Below are 27,019 nucleotides of genomic sequence, written 5' to 3' on the forward strand. Positions count from 1 at the left end.
AATTATTTTTTTTATTCGAATTCAAGAAACGACTGCATCCCAAACATCCCAAGAAAGATTAATAATGAATGTTCGGATCAAATATTTCAGACTCAATCACAGTTTTAGTAAATGGATTCGTAAAAGTTTTGTTTATTGTTATCTTTCGTAAATTATAATAATCAGTAGTCTGTTCTCTGTCATTCATAAGTTCTGATTTAGCTGTTCGACTACCGATCGCTTCACGCCCGCTAGCTAGCTTCTCTACAATTCAAATGCTTCCTTCGTCGTCACACGAATAAATATTGATCGATTCCAGTCATTTGTATAAAACTCATTAGATTAACGACTTGTTGGGTTCATAATTAACTATACTGAAATAATATTAACGCTTCTCCTGAAAAATGTATTTTCACGCACGATTTCTCAATACGACTCTGATTGTATGAAACATTTAAGCATATCTCTGGTGTAGTACGATTAACGAAACGGAAATATTTCATGGAATCTTCTTGGTGGTATAAGAAAAACGCTTAGAGATTATATATTTAAAAAATATCACGATTATTGGTTTTAGAGACAAATCACAAACGATTGAACAAAATAGTGTATCTTATACTGAAGAAACATAAATACATGACTTGTTTCCACAAAAAAAACACAGTTTCTGAATGATCTTAGCTAGTGAGTGAAACTAAAATGTGTTGAACGATTGAAGGAACATCAATGATTTGCTATCAGTGAACTAATAAAAAAAACAAATATAAAGAACACTCAAAAAGAAAGCTATTTCGTCGGCCGTGCATCGGTATCTTTGTGGTGCGAATCGAGAGTGAGAAACTTTTGTGTCAGAAGCGTATGTTCTCTTGTATTTTTTTTTATTCCACGCAGAATCCACCTTTTGGTTAGGACTTTAGGACAGCTTAGAGTATGACGGTGGTGAGAACTTTTTCCGCAGGAATTTCAAAATATACAACGGTAGACATGAGACAAGCGTTATCACCAGGACTTTCCACAGGAATTCCCACGACCAGATAAACTCCCAGTCTGCAGGGGACGCATGGTGAAAATGGCGCAAACAGAGAAAATAAAGGATAAACGGTTGATTTTGCAAGATATTATTGAATCAGACTTACCAAAGTATTCGTGCAGCACGGCTAATGAGATTATGTACAACACTAGACTGAAGAGTTCTGCCAGTACCATCAATCTGTAAAGAATATTGAAAGTGGTTCGTGAAATATATATGACTGGATTGGATTTGGATTTTTAAGACTTTCTTGGAAATGTTTTAAGTGGCCAATTTACAGAGCGTAGACTTTGGCGACACTTTGACTATCAGCTGGTTGAGAAAGGTAATATAATACGCAGTAAAACAATTGTAGCACTGGTTTTTGATATCGAGAATTAAAAAGAGTACTTACTTGTGCCACGTTCTGATGGTTAACGCAACCATAATTAGCTCGGTCAAGATCAGTGCGGAGAAACTAATTGCAACGATGTGTATAAACTCGTCTTCGAATAAAATCAGTGCTCCGTACATTATTACTCCTCCTGAAAGAAAGGACAACATTTACAAACGAGCCCCTACTAGTACATTTCATGTGACCGTTTACCTTGATAAATACTAATCAGCACCCACATGAAGAACGTCTTGTAACTTAAGCTCCTACCCTTGGAAAGTTCCTTATACAGCTCAGGATAGGTGAGTGCTATGTTTGCGCTGATGTCCTGATCCAGTACCAGGGAAAACACCGGGAACATCGTGTACAACGTCGCATAACCAACCATCAGGAAACCCTGATATAAGGCCACGGAGGACAGGTAGAAGACGGCCGAAAAAACGGCCTGCATAGTTGATATGATCAACCCACGATGTATTACAAACTGCGACAGGGCAGCCGAACGTTTGTACGATCGCCGTCCATGCACGATCAACAGCTTTGCAATGTGCGAAAACTGCGGTATACTGAAGTCCCCTGCCAACGAAGCCTGCTTACCTTCCCGGCCCTCTATGCCGATCCCTGCGTCGGCTTGCTGAATCATACTGACATCGTTGCCACCATCCCCGACGGCACACGTCCGTTTGCCGGAATACTTTTGAATTAACGACACAACCTGAGCTTTCTGCGTAGGGCTACACCGACAACAAACAACCGCCGGACAAGCGGTGGCCAGTTCCATGAACTCCGGTTGATAGTACTGTAGGCATATTTCGAGACTTTCCCCTGAGACGACCAGCGCACAGTCCTGCTTCCGTCGGAATTGATTCAACTCCAAGTGGGCATCGGTTCGGGTAAGAACACTTTTCAGCACGTGGATGTTCTGATTTCTTCCAACCAGGTGTGAACTCTTCGCAATGCAGGTCGCCGTTTCCAGCTTGTCCCCGGTCAACATCCAGATTTTGATGCCTGCATTTCTCAGCAGTTCGAGTGTTGGTCTAACCCTATCCTGCAGCCTGTCCTCTACACCCGTCAAACAAAGCAGTTCCATTTCCCGTTCCAAACTTTCAATGACAGCCGCCACTTTCGTTACTCGATCCGTTACGCTAACCTTAGCCGCGTTGTACCTTGTTTCAAAATCGGCATACTGGTCTTCGGTGAGAACCTTCTTGGCCACGACCAGCGTTCGTAGACCTTCTCGGGCCATATTACCGCTCTCTTCCGCAAGCCAGTCATTGTACTGCACGATGGCTGACATCACAACATCAGCCCCCTTGAGATAGAACGTAATTTCTCCGCTGTTCAGCTCCTTAACGATAATACCCATCCGTTTGTTCTCGCTGGTGAACGGGAAGGTTTGAAGGATTTGGTACTTCATTATACCTCCCGCTAGGGAATTCAGCGATGTCACACTGCCCGAGCTGGATGGCGAATTTAGGTCCGTTTTCGAGTTGACAGATAAATTGGTGACCGTTGTGTTGATGGAGGCATTTTCGTTCATTGAATTGCGCTGTGAATCCTTTTCGCGAACCTAGAAAAGTTAGAAGATAGGATAGTTTTAAAACGCTGTTGAAAATGAAGAGAGAATAAAAATAAAAGGATACTTTCGGTGATCTATCCGGTAAAGCAATAAGGACTATGATTGGAGACTTGGTACAGGAAATACCAGGACATTAATTGGTGACTTTCGCTGCACCAAAAGATGGCCAATCTTGAAACCAAATAGACCATTCCCTAATAGACGGCCGATACTTGACGGATGTCAATGATGTGATGACCTTCGGAGGGCTAAACATCGACTCTAATCACTATATCGTCTTCTTCTTCTTCTTCTTCTTCTTTATGGCTCGACGTCCTCACTGGAACTTGGCCTGCCTCGCTTCAACTTAGTGTTCTTTGAGCACTTCCACAGTTATTAATTGAAGGGCTTTCTTTGCCTGCCATTGCATGAATTTGTATATTGTGAGGCAATGACAATGATACACTATGCCCAGGGAGTCGAGAAAATTTTCCCGACCGGAACGGGAATCGAACCCGCCGTCTCCGGATTGGCAATCCATAGTCTTAACCACTAGACTAACTGGAGACCCCTAATCACTATATCGTAGTCAGTATGAATCGAGCACGATTATCAACCATTGCGTTGACTTGTATCAAGAGTGGCAAATTACTACCGCCAGAAGGTAAATGAATGGATAAGGGGAATCAACGTAGACGAAAACCTCAAAAATCTGTGAAAATTTATCCTCTGAGTAGTGATCATTGCAACGTGAGCAATACCCAATTAAACATTTTCAGTGCTATAAGCTTCAGTCATTTGCTTTCTGTTGTGTAATAATCGAATTGAAGCAGTCAATGCTGAATAAAACGGTAGCCAGTCAAATATAAACCATCCCAAGGAACAATTCAAAGTCATAAATAAGCATGCATGTTGAACTATTGCTGGTTTATAACATTCGCAGCTGAACAAAACCAAATGCTGAATAATAAGTTGAAATGATGCTATTTACATTGTAAATAAGCCAAAATGCAACACTTGGCACGTATGTGAACAGCAATTTAATTATAAGCTTAACAAACGTCAGCAATTTTTGTTTGTTCGATTTGCCCTTACTAGCTTTAATATAAGCTGAAGAAGAGCTTTCTTCTACGCGTTAAAAAGCTTATGTTTCACAATTTCCGATAGCTGATTATTGTGGTCTACATAAGTTGAACAAATGCTTTTGATGTTTAATACTTCAGCTATTGTGGGAACGTTCAATAATGGTTTAACAGTAAGCTATATAAACGGATTTATGATTTATTTGTTCGATTATCACTTTTCGTTTAACAACAGGTCAAAATTATTATAATAGAGCCGTACTGGAACGTTCCTCATTATTAAATATGTATTGATGTTTGTTGCACACCAATGCAAAATATTAACACTTGCTAATTTTCGTAGCAATTTCAAAGTTGCAGTCATCTTCACAACTTTTTTTTAAATGAAAAATTACAACCTTTCATAAATTTGAATATTGATCTTTCACATCTTTGTGAAGATGTTTTACTCTTAGCGAGCAGCTTATCAATTCCAGGATGGCGTAGTCGGCAAGGCATGCGACGGGTGATTAGGAGATCACGAGTTCAAATCCCAAGTTGAGAAATTTTTAGAAGAGCTTGTATGTTATAAATGTGTTTAAATGCGACAAATAAACATGTTTGGATCATAATTGCACCTCGCACTTCAATTTGTTTTTGTTTTATAGCTGAATACAAGTTTAATATGAGGCTGATATAACACAGATAACTTCCGACTGTAAAGCCTGTATCGCGCTTGCAGAAAAGATTGCTGAATAATAACGCTTGATTACAAGCTGTGATGAAATAATGTTAAACTGTAATTCAATCAAATGTGGAATAAATTGCCATTGCAATGTTGGTTAAATGAGTGATTGTTCCGTGGGATAAGCTAATACACGGCTACAAAACAAGCACCATACAACTACCAAACTCTGTTTTCTGATATCAATCCCTTGTCACTGGGGCTGCCTTGACTGCACTCTTTTCCAACTCCGGGAGATTTCCCGGAAGATGTGAAAACTTGAACAGAAGTTTTCATTAGTTATATAAGCTATCAGTCTGTACAACCATTATTGTGTTGAAGATGTTGTAAATAAATATAAAACATAAATATAAAAAGAATAGGAGTCTCCACTAACAAAACAGTTGCTTCTAAACAGTACAATTCGTAATACTGACAAATCCACAAACAGCAGCGCTTTGAAGGTCGTTATGCGATAACATTACAGCTAGAAGCTGTAATACAGAAATTGTTGGTATACCAATGCGACTTGTCGGATGTAAATATTATTGTCAAAACAAACTTTAAGCGGGATATACAGCAACTACACAAATACTTTACAGCTATCCATCTCTTTGTGTTGAAATTATTTGAAATTTTTTGAGTCCCAGCCAATAAAACAGCTGCTTTTGTACAGTACGTTTAGTAATGTTGCCAAATACACAGAACAGCAGCGCTGCTTCAGCCAGAAGCTGTGACGCAGAACCTGTTGGCGCAACCACACAGCTTGTTCAATGTAAACATTATTGCGTTTAACGTTTCACAAGCTTTTACAGCAAGATGAAGTTGGGTAAGGTTTCTTGTGGCACAATTATAAAACCTTGTCTGCAGTAAAACAAAACGGGATATTTTCTATGCTATTTATATACACTGCCCCCATTCGCACAACAGTCCTATGTGAATAGGAAACCCAGAAAACATGGGACTCTTATGCGAATAGGGGCAGTATAGCAGTGTGGCAGCGAGGACATCATCGGGACCAATGGATACGGAGATCGGGAGTTCGATTCCAAGTAGCGGCAAGTACTTTAATTATCCAATTTTAAAAGCTATAGTTCCAGTTCCACACAGGCATTGCATTACTCATCTGAGCCAAGAGATCATCTTTGTCTGAGGAAAGATGATATCCCTAATCAAAGAGTGCATTGGAAAGATTGCATCTTTCCATCTTTGGATGATCTTGGCATCAATTCGGACAAAAGTTTCAAGCATACCGAAAGAGAGTGAATAGAGGCATATTCCATTCTTTTTCAGTAGTGTGCTTTCAATGATAGTTGGTCATAATGAGGTTATTTGTCAGGCTATGCCCCGTAGGGTATGTGGGCCTAGTAGGACTATTTCCGTTCATTTTTCATTAAATCATGAAGTCTGAGACACGATTGGTTTGACAACATTGTGGACACTTGGACTTTGACCATTCCCACGGGGAGCCCGGGAATATCCGGTTTGTGGGACTAGCTTATTTTCCAGAATGAGGGCGGACGTTTCCAACGTATTTGGTTCGTTCAAATCCGTAACCCATTTGATTTACGTTCGAAAGTGGATTCTATCGTAAACAAGAATGGGAGTGAATATGTATGAATATTCAAAACAGAAGCAGATGAAGAGTTAAAAGAATTCATGTAACATTTTTGGTCGGTAATAACCCCAACGGAATGAGAAATAACTCCGGTGAACACGTGGGTGAAATGTTTTCATATGGCGATCGTTGGAAAATTAGACAAATCTGGAGGGAATGTCATTGCCTTCAAAAGAATCGATTGGAAAATGCCTATTTTCACAGTTCCTTCTAGATTCAAAATCCTTGAAAATAGACACTGGGAATATTTGTATATCTGATGTGAATTCACCGTGATTTTTAAAGAATCGAGCAGAATCATGTAGGACCTCAGACCTGCCTCGGAATGCTTATTTTATAATATCATTTACAGGGAAATTTGATTGCAGAGTCCACCAACGTCAGCTGATTTGAAAAAGTGAATGGGATGCTCCTGCAAGAGGAGAGGATCATGAATCATGATCCATTGGAACACGGCAAACAGTTCATTCTTCATAGACTGAAGCTGTAAAATATAATTAAGGTTGTTCTGGGAATTTTTACTTCAAAAGAAAGGGTTGACTTACTGTAGGATCGACATAAAAATCCGATTCAACCAACATTACATTTACTTAATCGTCGAGTTTTATTTCCGTATCAGGCCGAATCCATCTGCTGAAAAACAATGCTGACAGAACTGTTGTTAACGTTCCCTGTTGTTGTTCCCTGGCTACTAAGTTTAAAGATTGAATATCTGAGCGAAAGAGCATAAGATTATGATTTAAAGATCGATCCAAGAGCACTGAGATCGTATCCCACTTTTTGATCCTTATCTTTGCTCAGATGATCGAAAGATGAGATCAATTGCAATGCCTGGTTCCACATGATTGTGTCACGGTATCCATAACCTAATTATATTTGATCGATTAATTTGGGGATGCCGAATAACTATTATTTAATAACTGTGATAAGGCTAAAATAGCGCCTTCTCAAGATGTTATTCAGTTAGTGATTACATAGGAGCCGAGAAAAGAGCTATGACTAGGTGGCATAGAAGCTGCTTGCATGTACAGGGGATGGCCAAAATGTTTGGGATAGGCAACTTTTTTTTCTCTCACAAAAAAGTTCAGCATGCTATAACTTTTCATAGAGCGCATCAAAAAATCTCAAATTTTGACTGTTTATCAACCTATTATATGTGCATCATTGGTACAAATTTGGGCTTGATTGATTAATATTTCGCAAAGTTAGAACCGTTCGGGTAAAACACCTTTTTTTAGACAACGCATTTTTGAGCTGTCATATCTCGGAAACCAGTAAACCGAATTGAATGAAAATTTGAACGTACACTAACAATATGTAAATGCTTCACAAACTATTAGAACATAGGTACTTTTTAAACGTTGAAAAAAGTTATCATGGATTGACACTTTTTGGACTTTTCTCGAAAAAATGTATTTTTTTTACATTAATGTGAATAAATTTTAGTGTTGATATCCAAAGATTTTCCACTTCTGTTCTTAAATTATCTCTAATCAGATATATTAGAGCCTATTTAGATTGAAGGAAGAACACATTTCATAATTTTTGTGTGGTATTGTAAATTTTACTTATTTTCCTCTATATGGGTAAAAATTTCGACCCAATATATCTTAATTCGCCGTGAGAAAATATTACATTTTATAACGTCGTATTGAGTATCAATATATTGTTGATAAACGTTAAAAAATTCATTCAATTTGGTTCACTGGTTTCCAAGTTATGACAGCTCAAAAATGAGTTGTCTAAAAAATAGTGTTTTACGCGAACGGTTCTAACTACGCGAAAAATTAATCAATCGAGCCCAAATTTGTACCAATGATGCACACATAATAGATTGACAAACAGTCAAAATTTGAGATTTTTTGATGCACTCTATGAAAAGTTACAGCATGTTGAATTTTTTTGTGGGAGAAAAAAATTTGCCTATCCCAAACATTTTGGCCATCCCCTGTACATGTGGATGAAGTTCGTCAGATTCATTGGTATAGGCTTGCGTAGAAGCTTCCGTCCATATGTACAACACAGTAACTCAGCATCAAGCCGTAATGAAGACACTTTGTTGACGTTTACATTTGCAATAAATGTTAGCTGGGTACTTGTGTAAGAATGCATTAAATTCTGAGAACCTTGGTACAAATTTGTACGATAATAAAAAAAACCCTACGTGCCAGTTTGTGATCTAGTCAAAGATTGCAGCATTGCACAGTGTCAGATCCAAGCACGGTTGCAAAAATTCCGAACCTCCCAACGAACGTTAGTTTTTGTTTTTGTCTTTTCACCACACCGCTTCTGACGTTGAAGCCCCTGTCCTTCACGGAGGCAAATGAAAAGAGAATAAAAATTCTCTCGCCGCTCACACTGGGGAGACGGCGAGGTTCGAAAGCAACATTTTTCCGGTGACCGGCACTCAAACGACAAAAATTCACCACGCTTGCTTATGGGCGAGTCGCATTCATGCGGCCGGTGTTGACATGAAGCATCCATCAGCGCAGAGCGTGTGTTGATGATGGTGCAGTCATTACCTCCACAAAGTAGTTGAATTTTTCTGCGTTCACTTTCAAGTATCTCACAGCGGAGCTGAAAATGAATGCCAAAAGCATTCAGTTCAGCAGAAATTCATTCAATTGAATGAGATTTTTTCAACCCTGGATCCAAGACCTCGGTTTATCACCATTTTTTTTATCTTTATTATCGAGACTTTCAGCCCGAGGCTGGTTCGTCTCCAATTTTTATCACCATTATTGCGAATGTCTATATTGTTCGAAGACAGATACTCTAATAGTGACTCACCTCGACTGTTAAATATCCGTACTACCCCAAACCGTGTGATGTGCATTGGCGTCACAGCCAATGATGAACGATTTGTTGTTTTCTTTACAGAATTGAACAAATGTTGCGATCACAGGAGGATGTACCTCAGGAACATCACCAGGAAAGTAAGCTGAAGCCACAGCGATCTCAGTTTTACCCCTAGTCGTTGGTACCTCTATCATGACCGCAACAATGTCCCTTCTGATAAATTCTGTAATAGGATAGCATTTCAACGTTTTACGTATTAAGATAAAATCTTTGGTTTATTGGACCATGGCTCTTGAATAAGCGCCACTTCCAGTCCTTATTTTATAAACATTCGGCTCAACACAGCAGAAGCACCTTTTGCGTAATGAAGGTTTATCTGTACAAACTTGATTCCTGTCATGAAAATATTCATTTACCCATTTTTATTAAGCCTCGAAAATTGAGACTTAAGAAAAGAAACTGTTATGCGAGTGGGGGCAGTGTAGAAGTTGAGCCAATTGTGTCCTTATAACTAGCTTTTCGCAGCAGAGAAAGACTAATGCCTCCGTGGCAAGCCGTGCACAAAATGGCTGCTTGCGTTTGAAAAGGACCTAAGAACACTCAACCTTCAGGGGTACTGAAAACGAATAGCGGACTGTAACCGGTAAAGTGAGTAAAAATCTGTACCATTTAGTTGATATAAGTCTACTCTCAAACTTACCTGCAGTGTCATGTGGTTTAGATCCCTATTAATCAGCGTTAGTCCCACGGATTCGGTCCATTTGACCAGGGCTATCTCATCGGGGCTGGATGCTTGATAGGTTTTCTCCGGCAGTTTGACCGATTCTTGAGTCTCCACTGAAATCGACCGCGAGGGCGAGTTTCTTCGTTCCGATCCATTTAAACCGTTGCCTCCGTTGCCGTTGTCATAGACGGGCGTCACATTGTGACACAATGCGAGAGCTTTGACCGATTCCCAAATTCGCCATCCTTCCGGTTTTTTCAACCGAGGCTGATATTTGGAACTTTTGGCAGGCGATGTGTCCCCCTGCACCGATATGGTATTGTAAACGGATTGGATCGTGGCCGATACCATCGGGAATGTGTCCCTCCCGTAAGCGGCCGTCCCGACGTGAATCTTTTTGAATATCATTTCGTTCTGGGTCAAGGTGCCGGTTTTATCTGTCAGTAAGTACGATATTCGCCCGAGTTCTTCCGGGATCGTGGTCGAGCGAACCACAGTTCCTTTGATGTCCTCGTCATTCTGCATCTGGTAGGAGTAGAACGCTTTGCCCATATCCAAGTTGACTCGCAGGCTGATTGGGATGATGTAGGAAAACAGCAGTACAAAACGGAACATGTACCGGTACCACGGTCCGTTGAATCCTTTCAAGCACATCATCGCAAAGGAGAGCCCAATGACAGCGCAGAAAAGGACTTTCGTAAGGCCGTTTATTTCCAGATCAAGTAAGCCCACTTTCGAACGGGGTTGTGAGTTGTTCATTACGCTTCGGGTTTCTGCTCCGGTGTAGATAACGATGCCGACTGCCGTTCCGGATGCAACCACCGTGTTTGCCCATAGAGTGTTCTCCACACTAAGGCCCTCATCTTCTGAACCTTCGATCTAGAAAAGAGGAAACAATTACATAGTACCTAAACTTTGCCCATTCATGAATTTCGCATCTATAGAACAATATGCTCATACCTTAGAGTATGTTCCGATAAACGTATGGATGTCTCTTTGAGGTTTTTCCACATAGAGCGACGCACCGATGTTGAACAAGTCGTTATGCGTAGCTAGTTTTTGCGTTGCCGGCACTGCTAGTCGCAGCTTCCAATCGGTTTCACCTGAAAATTATCAAAAATCGATCATCGTTCACACCACTTCTCTAGAAATGACAAAGCTCACCATCCAACATATCCGTTCGGACGAAAACGGCGCCACTTTTGTCGCTAGTTCGCAGCAGTATCAAATCCGCCGGAACGCGTTCATCCTTCTCCACCATGATGAGATCGCCGACCTTCAGCTTCGATGAAGACACCAGTTCCGGTGGTTTGTCGGCACTGACAAAACGTTTGTATTTCTGGGAGTTAACCTCCCGGTCCCGTTGGTGCCGTCGCAGGTCATCGATAGCTTCACGACTTATCGTTACGGCCAGCACGAAGCCCAACGGACCCCAGTAGGTGTACAGATAGCCAATCCGAATGTCCGGAATGAATTGACTCACAGCCATGATCAGAAAGTAAAGATTTAAGAAGAACCGGAACTGCTCGAACAGCACCAGCGGGAGGAAAGTGAAGAAGTTGTATTTCTGATTTCGGATCTCGTTCGGGGGGAATTTCTCCGTCGACGGACGACCGATGTAGATGGTCCGAGGTTTCAGCTCCTTGGAAGCACACCATTTTCGCCAGGCCCAGCACCAGCAGCTGATAAAGACAAAGTAGGAAGGCAAATCACAATCAAAAGGGCAAGATTTCTGTGTCCATTATTTAATACAAGTTGATTAATTGAGCAGCCGCATTTCAACCACTTTTCATCAAACAAAATTTATAGGAAATTTAGGGAACATCGTTAGAAATCACTAGACATGGTGAACAATATTCTTAAGAATGTTTCAGGTCTAGTTATTGACAGATACTGTGCAAAATTATCAAGAAGAATTACTTGTGTTTTCCTCCTATAAGGACTGCTTGAATAACAAAATGGGCTAAACTACTAAGGCGCTGTCCATAAACTACGTAGACTCATTTTTGGCCATCTCAGACACCCCCCCTCCCCCCTTTGGCCGGAAACCCCCTCCTCCCTAAAAGTCCACGTAGTCGACGTAGTGGACAGCCCCAAAAGTATGAACTGTAAATTTTGGAATGAAAAAAACTTTGAGCACTTCTGACGGATTTCATCCAAAAAGTAATTTCTGGAAGAAACAAGTGAAGAAATGGAAATTTCAAGAAATATTTTGCCAAACCCTAGGAGATTATCAAGTTACAAGTCAGAGCCTGTATCCGGGTTATTCCTGGATGTCTGCGATGCGATGCAGTTGTCGAACGATCCATTTGTGGAATGAAACGCCGACATTATGGATCTTTTCTTAAAACAATAGTTTGAGCCTTGTAGAGGCTACAAATACAGATCTAACATCAATTTAGTTGATTAGATGTTTATAGATGTCGGGGGGCTTAAAGAGAGTGGTAGCACTTTGTAGGAGTAATACGTCACTTTGACTCTTTATTTCTTGAAAAATAAAAAAAATAATACAATCTGATTGTATCAGAACCGAAGTCAGAACTATGTAGTCAAATTCTGAAATTTGGAATTCAAAGTAGAAACACAAAAAAAAACAAATAATCATGCTAACAATTTTTGCCCATGCGAGAGGAAATTATGAACCAACAATCTCGTAAGTGGACAGGTGAAAATCGATACACATCGACAATGCACTTTATTTTTAGGTCACGGACATGACTATACCAACTGCACCACCCAGTAGCAGCTTCAAAAGGCGATAAAAATTTATTTCGAAATAACAACCCATCCATCCGGTTGTTATCTGCTCCATCCAGAAAACAGTTCCCAAAGATCCACTGAAAAACTAAATCGTTCCGATAGGCCAAACGCCATCATTGATTCGTCATCTTGTTGCCTATGCATCATCACAAGCATCTTACCTCAGCCAGAGACGACTTTTGCGACTCTTCTCGATGAGGGGAATCGTTTCCTTGGTGGTGACCGCTGTAGTCGATGGCACGTTCTGGGAAGCGGTGTCCATCGCGCGGATTACTTGTAGCTCATGAATTTTGGTGGATTTTTGTGTCGATTGGCGTGCAGCGAAAAAGAATAACAAATTTACTGAAACACTTCTGCAGACGGATGAGGTGCGCGCACCCTTTTGCTTTCGGTGTCTTCTGATGACTTCTACAACTTTTTGATGTATAAAAATGACGTTTCTGTGCAAATATTCGAAACCAACACGATCACAAACTGCACATACACCATTTTACGATGTTTGCGTAGAGCCAATGAAACTGATAAAACACATCCAACCAGATCGAGCCAGCTGCTGTTGTTTTTGTTTTCATCTTTTATGCTACGGTCGCACAAGCAAGAGTGGGTGGGGGTGGGGTGGGTGGTGTTTGGGGTGACAGCTTTGACAACCATCGATCGGTGGTGTGAGTGCATAAGGCCCAAAGAAAATAGTAAGGGTACATACAAGCACGTAGCGAGGAGAGATAGAAAGCTAGGGTAATCCTTTTTTTTCTAGTTTTTTGCAACATCAGTTCACATCAGGGGGAATCACACTTCCTTTGCTAACCGGATAACCGAAATCCGCATTTATCCGTTGCTAACCGTCGTTAACCGCGTCTAACTGCTGCTCAAATCCGGATTTTCCGGTTAGAAAAGTATATGTTATTCCCATTGATGTTTCTTGCGGATTTCCTTGCAGGATTTGGCACGTGATTTGTCTCGGGATTTCTCTTACACTGAAATAAATTTTGTTGTGGAAACTACCGATTCCATAATAAAATTACTAACCGTACCTATGATTCTCAACCGACAACATTTTCCAGTTAATTCCACTAAAACACTGTCAACTTAACTAGCAGTGCAGTTAACATTACCAAAAATAATCTTAATTTAACAAATGAATATTGTATTTTTAACCATGGTATGCATACTGTGTTGCAAAATGCGTGTCCTGGAAAAATTAACAATGTTTTGTTGTTGAGACGACTATGCTTTTAGTTGAATTTACTACAATGCATTGTAGTTTCAAGCATATTTCAGCTACCTTAACAGATTTTGTTGTCGGTTTGAGGATCATAGATACGGTTAGTAATTTTACTATGGAATCGGTAGTTTCCACAACAAACTTTATTTTAGTGTAGAGGTTTTCAGAGATGCTCCTTAAATTTCCTTATTATTATGGATTCATTCGGAAGTCATTTTTTTTTTAAATTAGTGTGCTAATTTTAGATTGTTTACAACATACATCGGAAGTGATGTATACACGGAACCAGAAATCAACCCAAATATAGATTATTTTCACTCATATCGGCTCTTCCGTGCGAGAACCCACATTTGGCTATACCGCAATAAAGCTCTCTGAATGGGTAGTTTCCATTTGATCCCGGCAAAAAATTACAATCCATCGCTATACGTTCTTTTTACTCAGCGTTGACTTTAGAAGTACCATAGTGGGTTGAAATAAACCCAATTTTGGGTAAACGGCAAAAAACCCACATTTGGCTTCTTGCACGGACATTATCGGCTAGGTAGCTGCTTCTCGCTCTGTTTTTGACAACATTGCGAGGGAGAGAGCGAGGAAATCACCCACTGCTGGGTAAAAAGTTCAAGCGGTTAACTTATTTTTGCGTTCTTTTAACGTATTTTTTAGGTAATCTGTTTTTCCCGTGTATGATAGTGCATCCAGCGGCGTCATGGTCGCGATTTTTTCCGCAGTCAAGTTCGCAGATTGTGAACAATCCTCGGTACCCACTTTACGTAATTTATGTTTAGTCCCTTACTGTCAGAGCTGTCAGATCGGTGTAACACGCTAAATATAATTGACACAAAAGGCAATTTACACGGAAAAAAATACACGGTAATGAATATTTATTGGGTACCGGACTGGACACAGAAAATTTAACGGTTTTCTTTGGTATACATCGAGGTCTTGAAATTAGTCTATGGTGCATCTTTAACTAGTGGTGGAAAGCATCATGCGCTTGACGTGTTTTTTGGTTCGCATCAAACATAATCTTTGAACACGCGCTCGCGAACCCAAAAGAGAGAACGGTTCACGATTTTCCGGATCGACGAACCAACACAAAACAATAATGTCGAACGAGCAGAATCTCAGTCGGTTCGCCAGAAGGATCACAATGTAGAACACTTGGCTTGTTGCCATTTTTTGTACACTTAAAGGTAATTATTTGGGTGTTTTTTGATTATACTGTTCAGGTGCCATTTCAATAAATGATATCGACGAAAAAGTTTACCAACATTTGATTTCATTACAGGAATATCGGCCACGAACCTCTAAAATAAAAAAGCATCGCGCTTGCAAAAGATGCGATGTACTCGTTGGCATTCGTGTCGTACGACCGTGAGCCACAGACGTACGACACGCAGAAAAATGGCGCTTGTTTAAAACAATAAAACGCATGGTTGATTTTCAAACTGAGAATTTACTTATTCCAAAGGTATATTTAATTGTTTTCATTTAGAGTTTATCAATAAAAACAACCGATTACCATCATTTCATATAATGTCAAAAATTTCATTTGTTTCAACAAAATAAAAACCATAAACATGGTCCGAAAGCACTCACACATCTATAAAATGCTTACCCCAACATCGCCACAACGAAGAAGGTGCAGCAAATCCATCACGCCAACTTCCAAGTGCAGCTTTGGCCGTGATGGATAACGCGCAGGTACTCACGACAGCATCCACAAAAAGTTGATCGGTTTCGCCTTTTTTGTCTTTTTTTTAGTCGTTCTCCTCCCCATCCGCTTACCGACGGTCTAAAAATAGATTTCCGAGCTGCTGCAGTTTCTGCCGTCACCTACACAATCACATTCCGGGTTTGTTAGCGGTTGATTTGAACTAGAATTTAATTGTGTTTACAATTTATTTTTCTGCGTGGAACACCATCGTAAAGCAAAGGTTTGCGATGCGACGGCATTTTTTTTGTAGCGCGTAAGCAAACGTTCGCGATCAATTTCCACCACTGCTTTGAACGTACACAGCGCAGTTCACTCGGTACTGAAAAAAAGTGTCGCTAGCCAAAACATCACTATTCGGTTTGGTGCTGGCGTGTTCTCCAAGATTATTCCCAGATTCCCGGATAAACTGATACGATTGATCAAGGCGACGATGGATCGAGTGTTGTGCGCTCGGTTGTGCGTAGCTCGAGTATCAGGGACATTCTCGAGTCCCTTCGAATCTCGCAGAGGGTTACGGCAAGGTGATGGTCTTTCGTGCTTGCTGTTCAACATCCCGAATAGAAAATTATGATTAATGGTATCATGCATATTATAAGATGTTCATTTGTAGTATAATAATGATATACATAATAATATATTTATGATTGAATGTTTTAAGTCTTCGAAATGAGATCATTCAAAACTTTCCAATTATCATAGTATTAATGATAATGATTCCTTCTATGATTCATAAATAATTTTTGATAATCTGTTTTCAATGAACTCGATCGTCGCAATCAATTATTAATGCTTTTCTGCTGCACTTAGATCGCAGGATCACAATCAAAACGTAAATATTGTAGCTTGTGAGAACGTACCTTGTGATCCAAGATCTAATCCGGCAGTGCTTGGCCAAAATATTTCAAATAAACACCAACACGGTAGCGTCTTTCCACGGTTTTGTGAAGAATATGTGAATATCCCATGCCGTTGACGGTATATTATGGTATATGCATTCCCGTGTGTACTCTCCGCCCCTCCGTCGTTACTGCACTGTTCACGAAAATAAGTCCAGCATCGATCCCAATGTCAAAGCTCGGGTCCAAGTTTGGTCAATCCGTTGAGAAGAATACTGTATTCATTCCTCCAAATTTTCCTTTTTCCTCCAGAAGATTCTTCCGATTTTTCCACGACACTAGCTGCTTCTCGCCTTTCCAACATTACTGGGTTTCAATCAACCGCAAGCACTGATTCTATTTGGTGTAGTGCGTAAGCACCACACGGGAAGCTACTAGAACAGCTTGAACACGGAAATCTAACGGTTCGATTCCCGATTTTCTAAATAAAAAACGCCGTGGAAGTAAACAATGATTCACGTTATCGTAGCTAAACTTGACAGTGTCCAGTGCCCGCAGGGGTGTACTTTTTTTCGGTCGGTAAAACAGATTGGTGAAATATTTCCGTTTTGTTTTTATTATTCACCGTATCATAAAGATGATGATAAAGTGATTGTAGCATGTATGATTTTGCAAAAATTTTGTTCGAGAAAATAAGCATTTTTGAATGGTAACGATACTTAACAACCCATTCGGTCTATCATTCAAACTTCGAATATCATATGAGCTATCATCAATATGATTTATGGTATCATTAGTGTACGATCCATTCTACGATTACATGTATAATCAGAAAATGATAACCTGTATTGATATTGTATGATACCGTTTTATTCGGGATTGCTTTAAAGGTTGTAATTAGGAGAGCGGGGATAAACACGAGTGGAACGATTTTCAGGAAGTCCGTTCAGCTGCTTGGTTTCGCTGATGATATTAATATTATTGCTCGTAAATTTGAGACGATGGCGGAAACGTACATCCGACTAAAGAGTGAAGCCAGGCGAATCGAATTAGTCATTAATGTGTCGAAGACAAAGTACATAATGGCAAAGGGCTCCAGGGAGGAGTCACCGCGCCCGCCACCCCGACTTTATATCGACGGTGATGAAATCGAGGCAGTTGAAGAATTCGTGTAGTTGGGCTCACTGGTGACCACCGACAACGACACCAGCAGAGAAAATCAGAGGCGCATTGTGACAGGAAATCGTGCTTACTTTGGACTCCGCAGAACTCTACGATCGAATAAAGTTCGCCGTAACACGAAGTTAACCATCTACAAAACGCTGATTAGACCGGTCATCCTCTATGGGCACGAAACATGGACCCTACTTGCAGAGGACCAACGCGTCCTTGGAGTTTTCGAACGGAAGGTGTTGCGTACCATCTACGGCGGAGTGCAGATGGAAGACGGGACTTGGAGAAGGCGAATGAACCACGAGCTGCATCAGCTGCTGAGAGAACCAACCATCGTCTATACCGCGAAAATCGGGAGGCTACGGTGGGCGGGTCACGTCATCAGGATGTCGGATAGCAACCCGACTAAAATGGCTCTCGAGAGTCATCCAAGGGATCTCCAAGGGAACCTCTGAAGATGGCATGTCAATGGATTGTAAAAAAATTCTCGCTAAATCCACGAGAGTGTGGAAGTAAAATTTTATTTTTCTACATTACGTATATATAAATCATTTTAACAATTGAACAGTTTCAAATATACTATTTGAGATGCGAACTCAAGAAAGAGGCTGGCGGAAAGAGGCTGGCTTTCCTTCAACCATGACCTTCAACGAAAAATTCTCCTGTGACCCCGATGACATCTGCCAGTTTTTTGCCGACAAGTTTGCCAGTATTTTCAACAATCAAGTCATTCCCGATCGTCAAATTCATCAAGCCGCTTGCAATGTTCCGGTAATGACTGGAAGTAGTCTATACAGACTTGACATCGACAATGCCATGATTTTCAGAGCCGCCTCGTAGTTAAAGTCATCGAGCAACTCTGGCCCTGACGGAATTCCAGCCGTTTTTGTGAAGAGGTTCATTGAAAATCTCCTGACTCCTTTGCAGTGCCCTTGTCAAGTGGTGAATTCCCGTCGGTTTGGAAAACTGCCGTTATGTTTCCCGTTCACAAGAAAGGTGATCGCAGGAACGTCTGCAACTATCGCGGTATCACATCACTGTGCGCAATCTCCAAGCTGTTTGAACTTGTAGTTCAAACCACTTCTCGCACATTGCAAACAATATCTGAGTGACGATGACGACCAACATGGGTTCATCTCAGGTAGGTCGACCTCGACTAACCTCTTGTGTCTTACCACGTACATTGCGGAAAGCTTGGCAGAGAGAGCCCAAACGGATGTCATCTATACGGATTTGTCTGCAGCCTTCGATAAAATCAGTCACGCTATAACGATTGCTAAGTTGGAAAGGCTTGGTGTCGTCGGTAGTGTTTTGAGATGGATTAATTCGTACCTCGTCGGTCGTAAGCTAACAGTCACCGTCGAAGGCTCCGTGTCGAATGAGTTTCCGGCTCCATCTGGTATCCCACAAGGTAGCCATCTGGGGCCACTACTTTTTCTGCTATATTTCAACGACGTCAACTACGGAGTAGTGTGCGGTAGTTCGGCAGCAGCAAAGTTTCGCGCGCTGGCTTTGCTAGATTTTTGCGATTTTTTTCTTCTCTGCGGGGCTCCGACGACGGGACGCCAAGCAGTCAGTAGTGTGCGGTAGTTCGGCAGCAGCAAAGCTTAGCGCGCTGGCTTTGCTAGATTTTTGCGATTTTTTTTCTTCTCTGCGGGGCTCCGATGACGGGACGCCAAGCAGTCAGTGGCGTGCGGTAGTTCGGCAGCGGCAAAGCTTCGCGCGCTAGCTTTGCTAGATTTTTGCGATTTTTTTTCTTCTCTGCGGGGCTCCGACGACGGGACGCCAAGCAGTCAGTAGTGTGCGGTAGTTCGGCAGCAGCAAAGCTTAGCGCGCTGGCTTTGCTAGATTTTTGCGATTTTTTTCTCTCTTCTCTCTGCGGGGCTCCGACGACGGGACGAGTGTGCGCGCGCCGTGGTTCGAGTCGGTTCCGAATTTTTCGCTTCCCATCGGCGTTAGTTTCCAATACACTTTTAGTTGATAATGATAATAAATATTTTCTTTAATTTTTTGCATTTACACAAAAGAGTGAAAAATGTTAGTTCGGGTTCGCCGGTCGAGAAAAAATCCGGGCGCCGACAGGTGAGTCGCGTTCAGTGTATTTCTGTGTGGAATAGACTAAAGGTTTCTGCTCCCTAGTGGAGTGGAGACGCGCGATAGAATTTTCTTTTTGGCTAGTTCTTGCGTCGAAAAGTGGTCGGTTGTTAACGGCGGTTTGTGTATATTGATCCATTGCCAAATCATATCACCAACCATAGGTAACTCCCGGACTGACAATGTACCTTACCCTACTAACAAAAAATTCCTTCCTGAGACAAACGTGGAGATGCAGCGAGTCACGGTCTTTATAACAACGTTTGTCTTACTAACATTCCCTTCCATCCTCGATGACCGTAAGGACGTGGCCGGCGCCGTTATTGACCTTATTAAAGTTGAGAGCTCTCGAACTCTGTACATTGAGAATAGTAAGCTAGTCCCAAGCCCTATTCATTGGTTCCTTGTGCAATTTCGATTGCTCTGGTCAATCACGGAGTAGCAACTACGAATTGTGCGGTCATCTATGCTCATGCTCATGCTCATATATTTCAACGACGTCAACTACGCAATTAAAGGCCCTAAACTATCATTCGCGGACGATTTGAAAATCTACTTGAAGATTTGCTCTGTTTATGATGCAATACGTCTTCAGGAAGAGCTCAATATTTTTGCGGATTGGTGCGATTTGAATGGCACGGTCGTTAATCCAAACAAATGTTCCGTAATGTCTTTTTACCACATTCGCCAGCCGATCATCATCTCATATAAGCTTAATGGCTGTGAAACTCAACGTGTCGACCATGTGAAGGATTTGGGAGTAATCCTTGACACTCAGCTGACATTCAAACAACATGTATCGTATGTAGTAGAAAAAGCCTCCAGAACAATGGGTTTTGTTTTTCGCATCGCCAAGAATTTCAGCAACGTACATTGCCTCAAGTCGCTGTACTGTTCGCTCGTCCGCTCAACGCTAGAGTACTGCTCGGTCGTCTGGTATCCGTATCACCAGAACGGTATGGACAGGATCGAATCGGTTCAGCGCCGCTTCATACGTTTTGATCTCCCTCGACTTCCATGGCGGGATCCGTTTAGACACATATAACAGACGTTTATGCTTATATTGGCAATGTGTGTAAAAATGCTCAACAGCCATTTTGTATGTAACGAGCAGCTGAAACTCATGTAGCAATCATTTAGAGATGGCGCAGTGATCGATAGTCAGTGATCGCTTTCAAGATTGCATGCACTACGCAATTTTATATTCAAGATTGTATTCGATCTTGAATGAAACTGGAACTTTGAACTATTTTTGCATTCAAGTTAAATGTAATGTCGCAATAAGTTGAGTAGATGGCGGTAGTGCGCCAACGTATATCGTTTTGAACATTTACACAGGATTCTGCGAAAAAAATGTACTAGCATAAACATCTGTTGTCTGTGGTTTAGATTACCGAGCTATGAGAGTAGATGTCGTTTGATCCAGTGGGAAACTCTCCAAGCGCGCCGAAATATCGCCAGGGCTATGTTTGTGGCTGACACAATTCGAGGAAGAACAGACTGCCCAGCAATTCTGGCGGCAGTTGATTTAAACGTCCGTCCAAGAGCGCTACGAAACAATTATATGTTGAGATTACCGCTCCAACGAACCGACTACGGCCAGAATATCGCTATTCATGGTGCTCTTCGAGTCTTCAATAGGGCAGCAACCGGTTTCGATTTTAATGTGTCTCGTGCAACAATCAGACGTAATTTTTCTGTGATATTTTGTACAAATGCTGACGAATAGTGATTTTGTGTTTGTGTTATCTGTTGTTATAGTTGGTAGTATTAAATAGTTTTAACCATCATTGGGACAAAATTGTCTGTTGATGTAAAGAGAATAAATAAATAAAGACTTAACTGTTGATTTGTAAATTAACGCAGCTCATCCTAAATAATTTGGCTTTGAAGACGTGTAGACAGAAGTTTATTTCATGTTTTTTTCAGCAATATTTCTTCAAGAATTTTTGGCAAAATCGCTCTAGCAATCAACAGAGCGTTCCTGGATTTGTCTGAACCCGTCATCCAAAACAATATACCAAAAGATTCGTTAAGAAATTTCTAGTAAAGAAAACTTTGGGAAATATATACAAAAAAAAAACTAACAAAAAATTAATACATGGAGATATTTTTAAAAAATCCTGAAAAAACGTGAATAAGACGGGAAGAATTTCTGAAGTTTTTAAATACAGTATCTGATACAAACGTTTCTGAAGAGTTCTCAAAAGTATGAGCATGAATTCAAGTAGGATATTAGTTTAGAGAACACCGCCTTAAGGAAACACTGAAGAAATGCCAAGAGGGACACAGAAAATACCTCCCTCCCCAGAAATTAGTCTATGGTTATACTATAGTATAGTATAGTATACTATAGTATACTAAGAAATTCTAGATCAATCTTTGGGCCAAACTCAGGGAAAATTTCTTGAAGAAAATGTTGCAATTTTATAAAGAATTTCTTGCTTGTTTAAAATTCCTTCAGTATTTTTTCTATGATTTCTTCAGTTAATTATCCATGAGATCCGAAGGGTTTTGGCTTTGTTGTATCTTCGCATTAATACTAATATTCCTTGTTTGATTTAACTGACTGTTATGTACGGGCGCTTAACTCATTATATTTCATAGATTGCCAGATTTAAAGGTAAATGGTTCAATAGGGTGTTAGCAATCAGAGTGGATTAGAACGAGTTGGCGCCTACAATACAGCAACACTGACTCACACACTCCAATACTTACACTCACACATGCACCTACAACTAGCTGTAAAAGACCAGTGGGCGGGACAATGGTGCCTACCCAACAGTTGTAGGTGGGGTGTTTGGCTTAGCTACATGACTTGGTCCGGCAAGCCCATAAACATCAATTGGTAGACGTATTGTCTAGTGAAAAAACAACGCAGATGGGCAAATTCCAGGGGATGCGTTGATAATAGCAGAATAGGTAGCAGAATCAGGGTGTCCATTCCAATTCAATTTTCGGATTCCCGGATTTTTCCCGGGTGTGAACACACTCATACAAATTGATTATAATGTGCTCATTTTTTATTTTAAATTTTTTAGTTTAAAAATATTGAAGACTAATTGTGACGCGACCACAAAGTGTTCTAGGAAAAATGGTTTTTACTAGTCTTTTTGGAAAACTTTTGGAAATCCCCTTACTTGCTTTGAAATACTCATCTGGAAGTCTCTGTTGGCAATAATCATAAATGAATAAAAAAATGGATGAAAATGGCAAGAAAAAGTTTTTGATGAACTCCTTGGTTTTCATTTTTTTTTTCATTTTTATTAACGTGTCTTGATTTTAAAGGATATCATATCGTGTAGATATTTTTATAAGAATTATTTGTTCATTTTCCAAAAAATACTATTTTTATTGACATTTCTCAGACATGTTTTGCTGAAGATTGTTTAACACCGATTCTTCATAAAGCTTTTCCAACATTCGTAAAACTTATTAATAAGTAATAAGCAATTACCAAGAACTACGAAACTCAACATTTCCCCATTCAGGAAGTTCTCCGTAGGCTCTTAAAAAAAACTCTAAGGAAACCTATCAGAAATTTCTTAATCTGTCAGAGACTCTCTGAAATTTCACCTAAATTTTCATCAAATATTCTATCGAACATTCCTCAAGCGATTTCTTCATAGTTATGCCAAGGAGATCAAACTTCTGAGGAATCAGCCCAGATTTCTACTAAGAATGCCATTGGAATTTATTCGGGAATCGTTATTTTTTGAAATCTTTTATTATAACTCTTATTATATTATAACTTTCTAACTACAATTACAGAAATACACTATTTGGATGATTTTTCCTAATCTGGACGATAACTATTTAATGAAGATATAAAAACCTGCCAGTGAAATTAATCTTTTTTGTAGAAATAGCGAGCGATCGGTACTAGTTTTTTCTCATAATAAGAAAAAAGAACTTTCTGTAGAAGCTGTGTCAGCACAAAACTTACTCTTTCAGGCACTTGGAAACATAATATGGGTGAATAAAAATAAAACATTGACATTATATCGTAATTCTCATACATGATGAATTTGTGTTTTACCAATTTCAATCCATTGCTATTCATTCTGCTCTTAACGCTTTTCCAAATACTGAGCGCATGAGAATAACAAGTTAATATCCGATTGTCGGTAATAATTGGCCGTAAATTATTTAGTTTCTCATTCACAACTGTCTAACGATTTCTAGACCAAATGGCAAAAAAAATGTGAAAGCTGTTTTACTTCTGAAACCAAATCCTCAATCCTCAAGGAGTCCGTGGAAACAATTCTAAATGGATTTCTGATGCCATCTCTGATTGAATTTCTCAAGAAATTTGCGACAAAGTCTCTAGCCAAATTCCTTCCTTAATCTTTGGAATAATTCTTGAAAGAATTTTTAGAAGAATATATGAAACAATCCAAAGAAATTCCTGAGGAAATAAAAGTAGGACTCTCTAAAGAAACTCATGGAGGAATACCTAAAGAAACTGTTTGGGAAGACCCTGGTATTTTTGTTGAAAAATTCTCTTGAAATTTTTTTTAAAGAATTCTTTTTTCCTGGACTTATTTCTGGGGGAATCCTTGGCGGCACAAAAGACTAAAAGTCAATATTTCCTGGAAAAATCTAATGAGAAATTTCCGAATGTGTTTCTAAAAAAATCTTTGAGAATATTACTGAAGAAATTTCCGAATAAATTCTTGATAGAATCCGAAGAGAAATTCCAGAGGATGTTTACATGGATTAAAAAGTCGCAACAAGAATATTGTAAAGATCTCCTCTTCTTGGCGTAACGTCCTCACTGGGACAAAGCCTGCTTCTCAGCTTAGTGTTCAATGAGCACTTCCACAGTTTTTAACTGAGAGCTTCCTCTGCCAATGACCATTTTGCATGTGTATATCGTGTGGCAGGCACGAAGATACTCTATGCCCAAGGAAGTCAAGGAAATTTCCTTTACGAAAAGATCCTGGACCAACCGGGAATCGAACCCGTCACCCTCAGCATGGTCATGCTGAATACCCGTGCGTTTACCGCCTCGGCTATATGGGCCCTGTATTGTAAAGATATCCAGCCCCAAAATTAATATACCTGTTACTCCATTAACTCTGTGATTTTTTTCTGACTTCAGTCTTTTTCAGTCTCGCTCACCGTTAATACAATCGTGACCACTTAAAGATTTTTCCCGGTGCGTTTTACAATTTCCCGTGAATTTCCCGTATTTTTCCCGGTGATTTTAAATTCCCGGGTTTTTCCCGGTTTTCCCGGATTTCCCGGATGGATGGACACCCTGCAGAATTTTTATAAATTTTCGTCATGGTGCCTCGACAGATTTTCCTAAAATGAAATAAAGATGTCTAAAGCATTGTCCAGTTAGAATCCGGGCGCAAACGATAATTTATTGTGACGCTCTAAATGATCATAATCATATTTTTTTCACTGCAGTCTGATCATAAACAAGTACTCTATTGACGGTGAAAATTTTATCGATTTTCTTGCCAAGAGTGAAAAGTTATTTCAGATTGAAGACATGCGAAGGAAAAAAATCTTGCACAAACACGCTGAAAATTTAGGGTGGTCAGGTACGACAGTCGCGAAAAATGTTAATATCTCCAAAACCATTATGTGTGATGTGCTCAGATGTTGTTAGCCATGCCATGAGGAAGTGTCCAAGGAAGATTAAAGTTTATGTTCATGGATAAATCTGCTTGAAATTCCAAGATTTGCCAGGAAGTTCGAGCTCTGGACATCGTTTTCTCACATCACGATTTTGACACCAAATGTGTACAAAAATGATAATCTCAAGAATCGCGTGCTGCTTTTCAAAAATGACCACAAGGGATCTGAAGAGGTTTGAGCTACTTTGGTGAGCTCAAATTTCGCTTCATTAGAATTCACTGATAAGCCCTTAATTTCGCAAGAAGAGAAATATTTGGTAAAGTTTTTTTGGATTCCTAATCAGACTGGTAGAGGGTCTCAGGACGCTACAGAGATGACCCGATTGGTAAACAAATACGCCGAAGGGGTTGATGTTAAAATTTACTACCATTGTGCAGATTTTTAAGGAAACTATCACGGAAAAAATGAAAAAAAAATATTAAAAATTAAATTTAATAATTTTAATGATATTTTCCAAGAAAATACAGTAAATTATCTTTGTTTTGAGGGCTTAACCTTTTCTGTTTGTTATTCCACCTCTGAGATATAAGTGATTATCTGCGTCCGGATTCTAACTGGACAATGCCTTACTAGAAATGCCTCTAGATCAATGTGGTGGACCACTCTAAAAACTCCAACGTTAAAATCTTTTCTTACGGGAACTCTTTCTAGTAGCTTCTGATAGATGGATTACTCCAGCCATGGATTTCTAGTTAATGTTTGTATTGAAATTAATAGAAACAAATTTCTTTGTTTTTTTATTTTTTGAGAAATTTGTATTCAAAACATCAATCGTACCATATCCTAAATGCGTTTTAGTTACGCGCATGATCATATCCGTTATGGAATTCTTGGGGAAATTGTTGCAGAATTCCAGTAATTCAGAAGCGCATTCAATTAAACATTCCTATAGTTTTGTCAGAAACTTTTTTTAGTAATTTCTTTCGTATTCCTACAAAGCTACATGAATATTTAAAAGAAAAAAAATCAGGAATTACGAAACAAATTAGAATTTTCGAGATGAAAGAATTAACACAAAAAGAAAATGATTACAAAAATCTTAGGAACAATATTGCGCAGTTCCCACCCAACTGGACCCCTTTTACAGTTAGTATAAGTGCGGGATCGTGAATAAAACTGCGATTTTGCATCGAATCGTTTCGGTGTCTTCTGCGCACTTATTCAGCACTTTGTAATGCATAAGTGCGTAGAAGAGACCGACACGATTCGATGCAAAATCGCAGTTTTATTCACGATCCCGCACTTATACTAACTGCGAAAGGGGTCCAGTGGGGTGGGAAATGCGCAATATCAGAAAAGATCCTTAGAGGAATTCCGGGATGTACCCTGAAGGAGACCCTCGATGATTTCCTGCATTTTGTTATGGAATTTCTGAAAAATATTCGGGGTAGAGCTCGAAGTTTAGTTCAATTCTTTAAAACTAATAGATATTATAAGTTATGTCAGATGACCATTTATAAATGTAAGAGAATACTGGTATTTAATAAAAAAAAACTAAAAATTAATTATGCAAAATGAAGTTTATTACTACGACAATAAAGTACGTAGATGTAACAAAGCTGGTTTGGTTCAAAGCTTGCTAGATCAATTTCGTATTGATTTATTACTGAAACATATTGCCAAAGATGCAAGGGCACTAGGATTTATATCAACGGGAATAAACGTTTTTTCAAGCACTAAAATGGCTCAAGTCTCA

At 39.8% G+C, this 27,019-nt stretch overlaps 1 protein-coding gene and 1 long non-coding RNA gene across 3 annotated transcripts in view; one reads left to right on the forward strand and one right to left on the reverse strand.

Moving 5' to 3' along the window:
• Positions 1 to 27,019, forward strand: part of LOC134287899 (uncharacterized) — a 327,459-nt gene that overhangs the window by 122,562 nt on the left and 177,878 nt on the right. The gene's annotated exons all lie outside the window — the stretch shown is intronic.
• LOC109621964 (probable phospholipid-transporting ATPase IIA) overlaps positions 103 to 27,019 on the reverse strand; it is a 29,268-nt gene continuing 2,351 nt past the window's right edge. The window contains exons 1-8 of one of the 2 annotated variants that reach the window (XM_029869110.2): positions 12,788 to 13,120; positions 11,031 to 11,548; positions 10,827 to 10,969; positions 9,843 to 10,745; positions 1,596 to 2,952; positions 1,404 to 1,533; positions 1,116 to 1,189; positions 103 to 1,026 (exon numbers count right to left, since the gene is read on the reverse strand). In XM_029869110.2, the coding sequence (XP_029724970.1) occupies positions 893 to 1,026; positions 1,116 to 1,189; positions 1,404 to 1,533; positions 1,596 to 2,952; positions 9,843 to 10,745; positions 10,827 to 10,969; positions 11,031 to 11,548; positions 12,788 to 12,888 (3,360 nt within the window). In that variant the 5' untranslated portion in view covers positions 12,889 to 13,120 and the 3' untranslated portion in view covers positions 103 to 892. Of the gene's footprint in view, positions 1,027 to 1,115; positions 1,190 to 1,403; positions 1,534 to 1,595; positions 2,953 to 9,842; positions 10,746 to 10,826; positions 10,970 to 11,030; positions 11,549 to 12,787; positions 13,121 to 27,019 lie in introns of those variants that run through there. The other variant, XM_020076167.3, reaches the window with a different exon arrangement.

Source organism: Aedes albopictus, chromosome 2 (genome assembly GCF_035046485.1).
Source record: "Aedes albopictus strain Foshan chromosome 2, AalbF5, whole genome shotgun sequence".
NCBI lineage: Eukaryota > Metazoa > Arthropoda > Insecta > Diptera > Culicidae > Aedes > Aedes albopictus.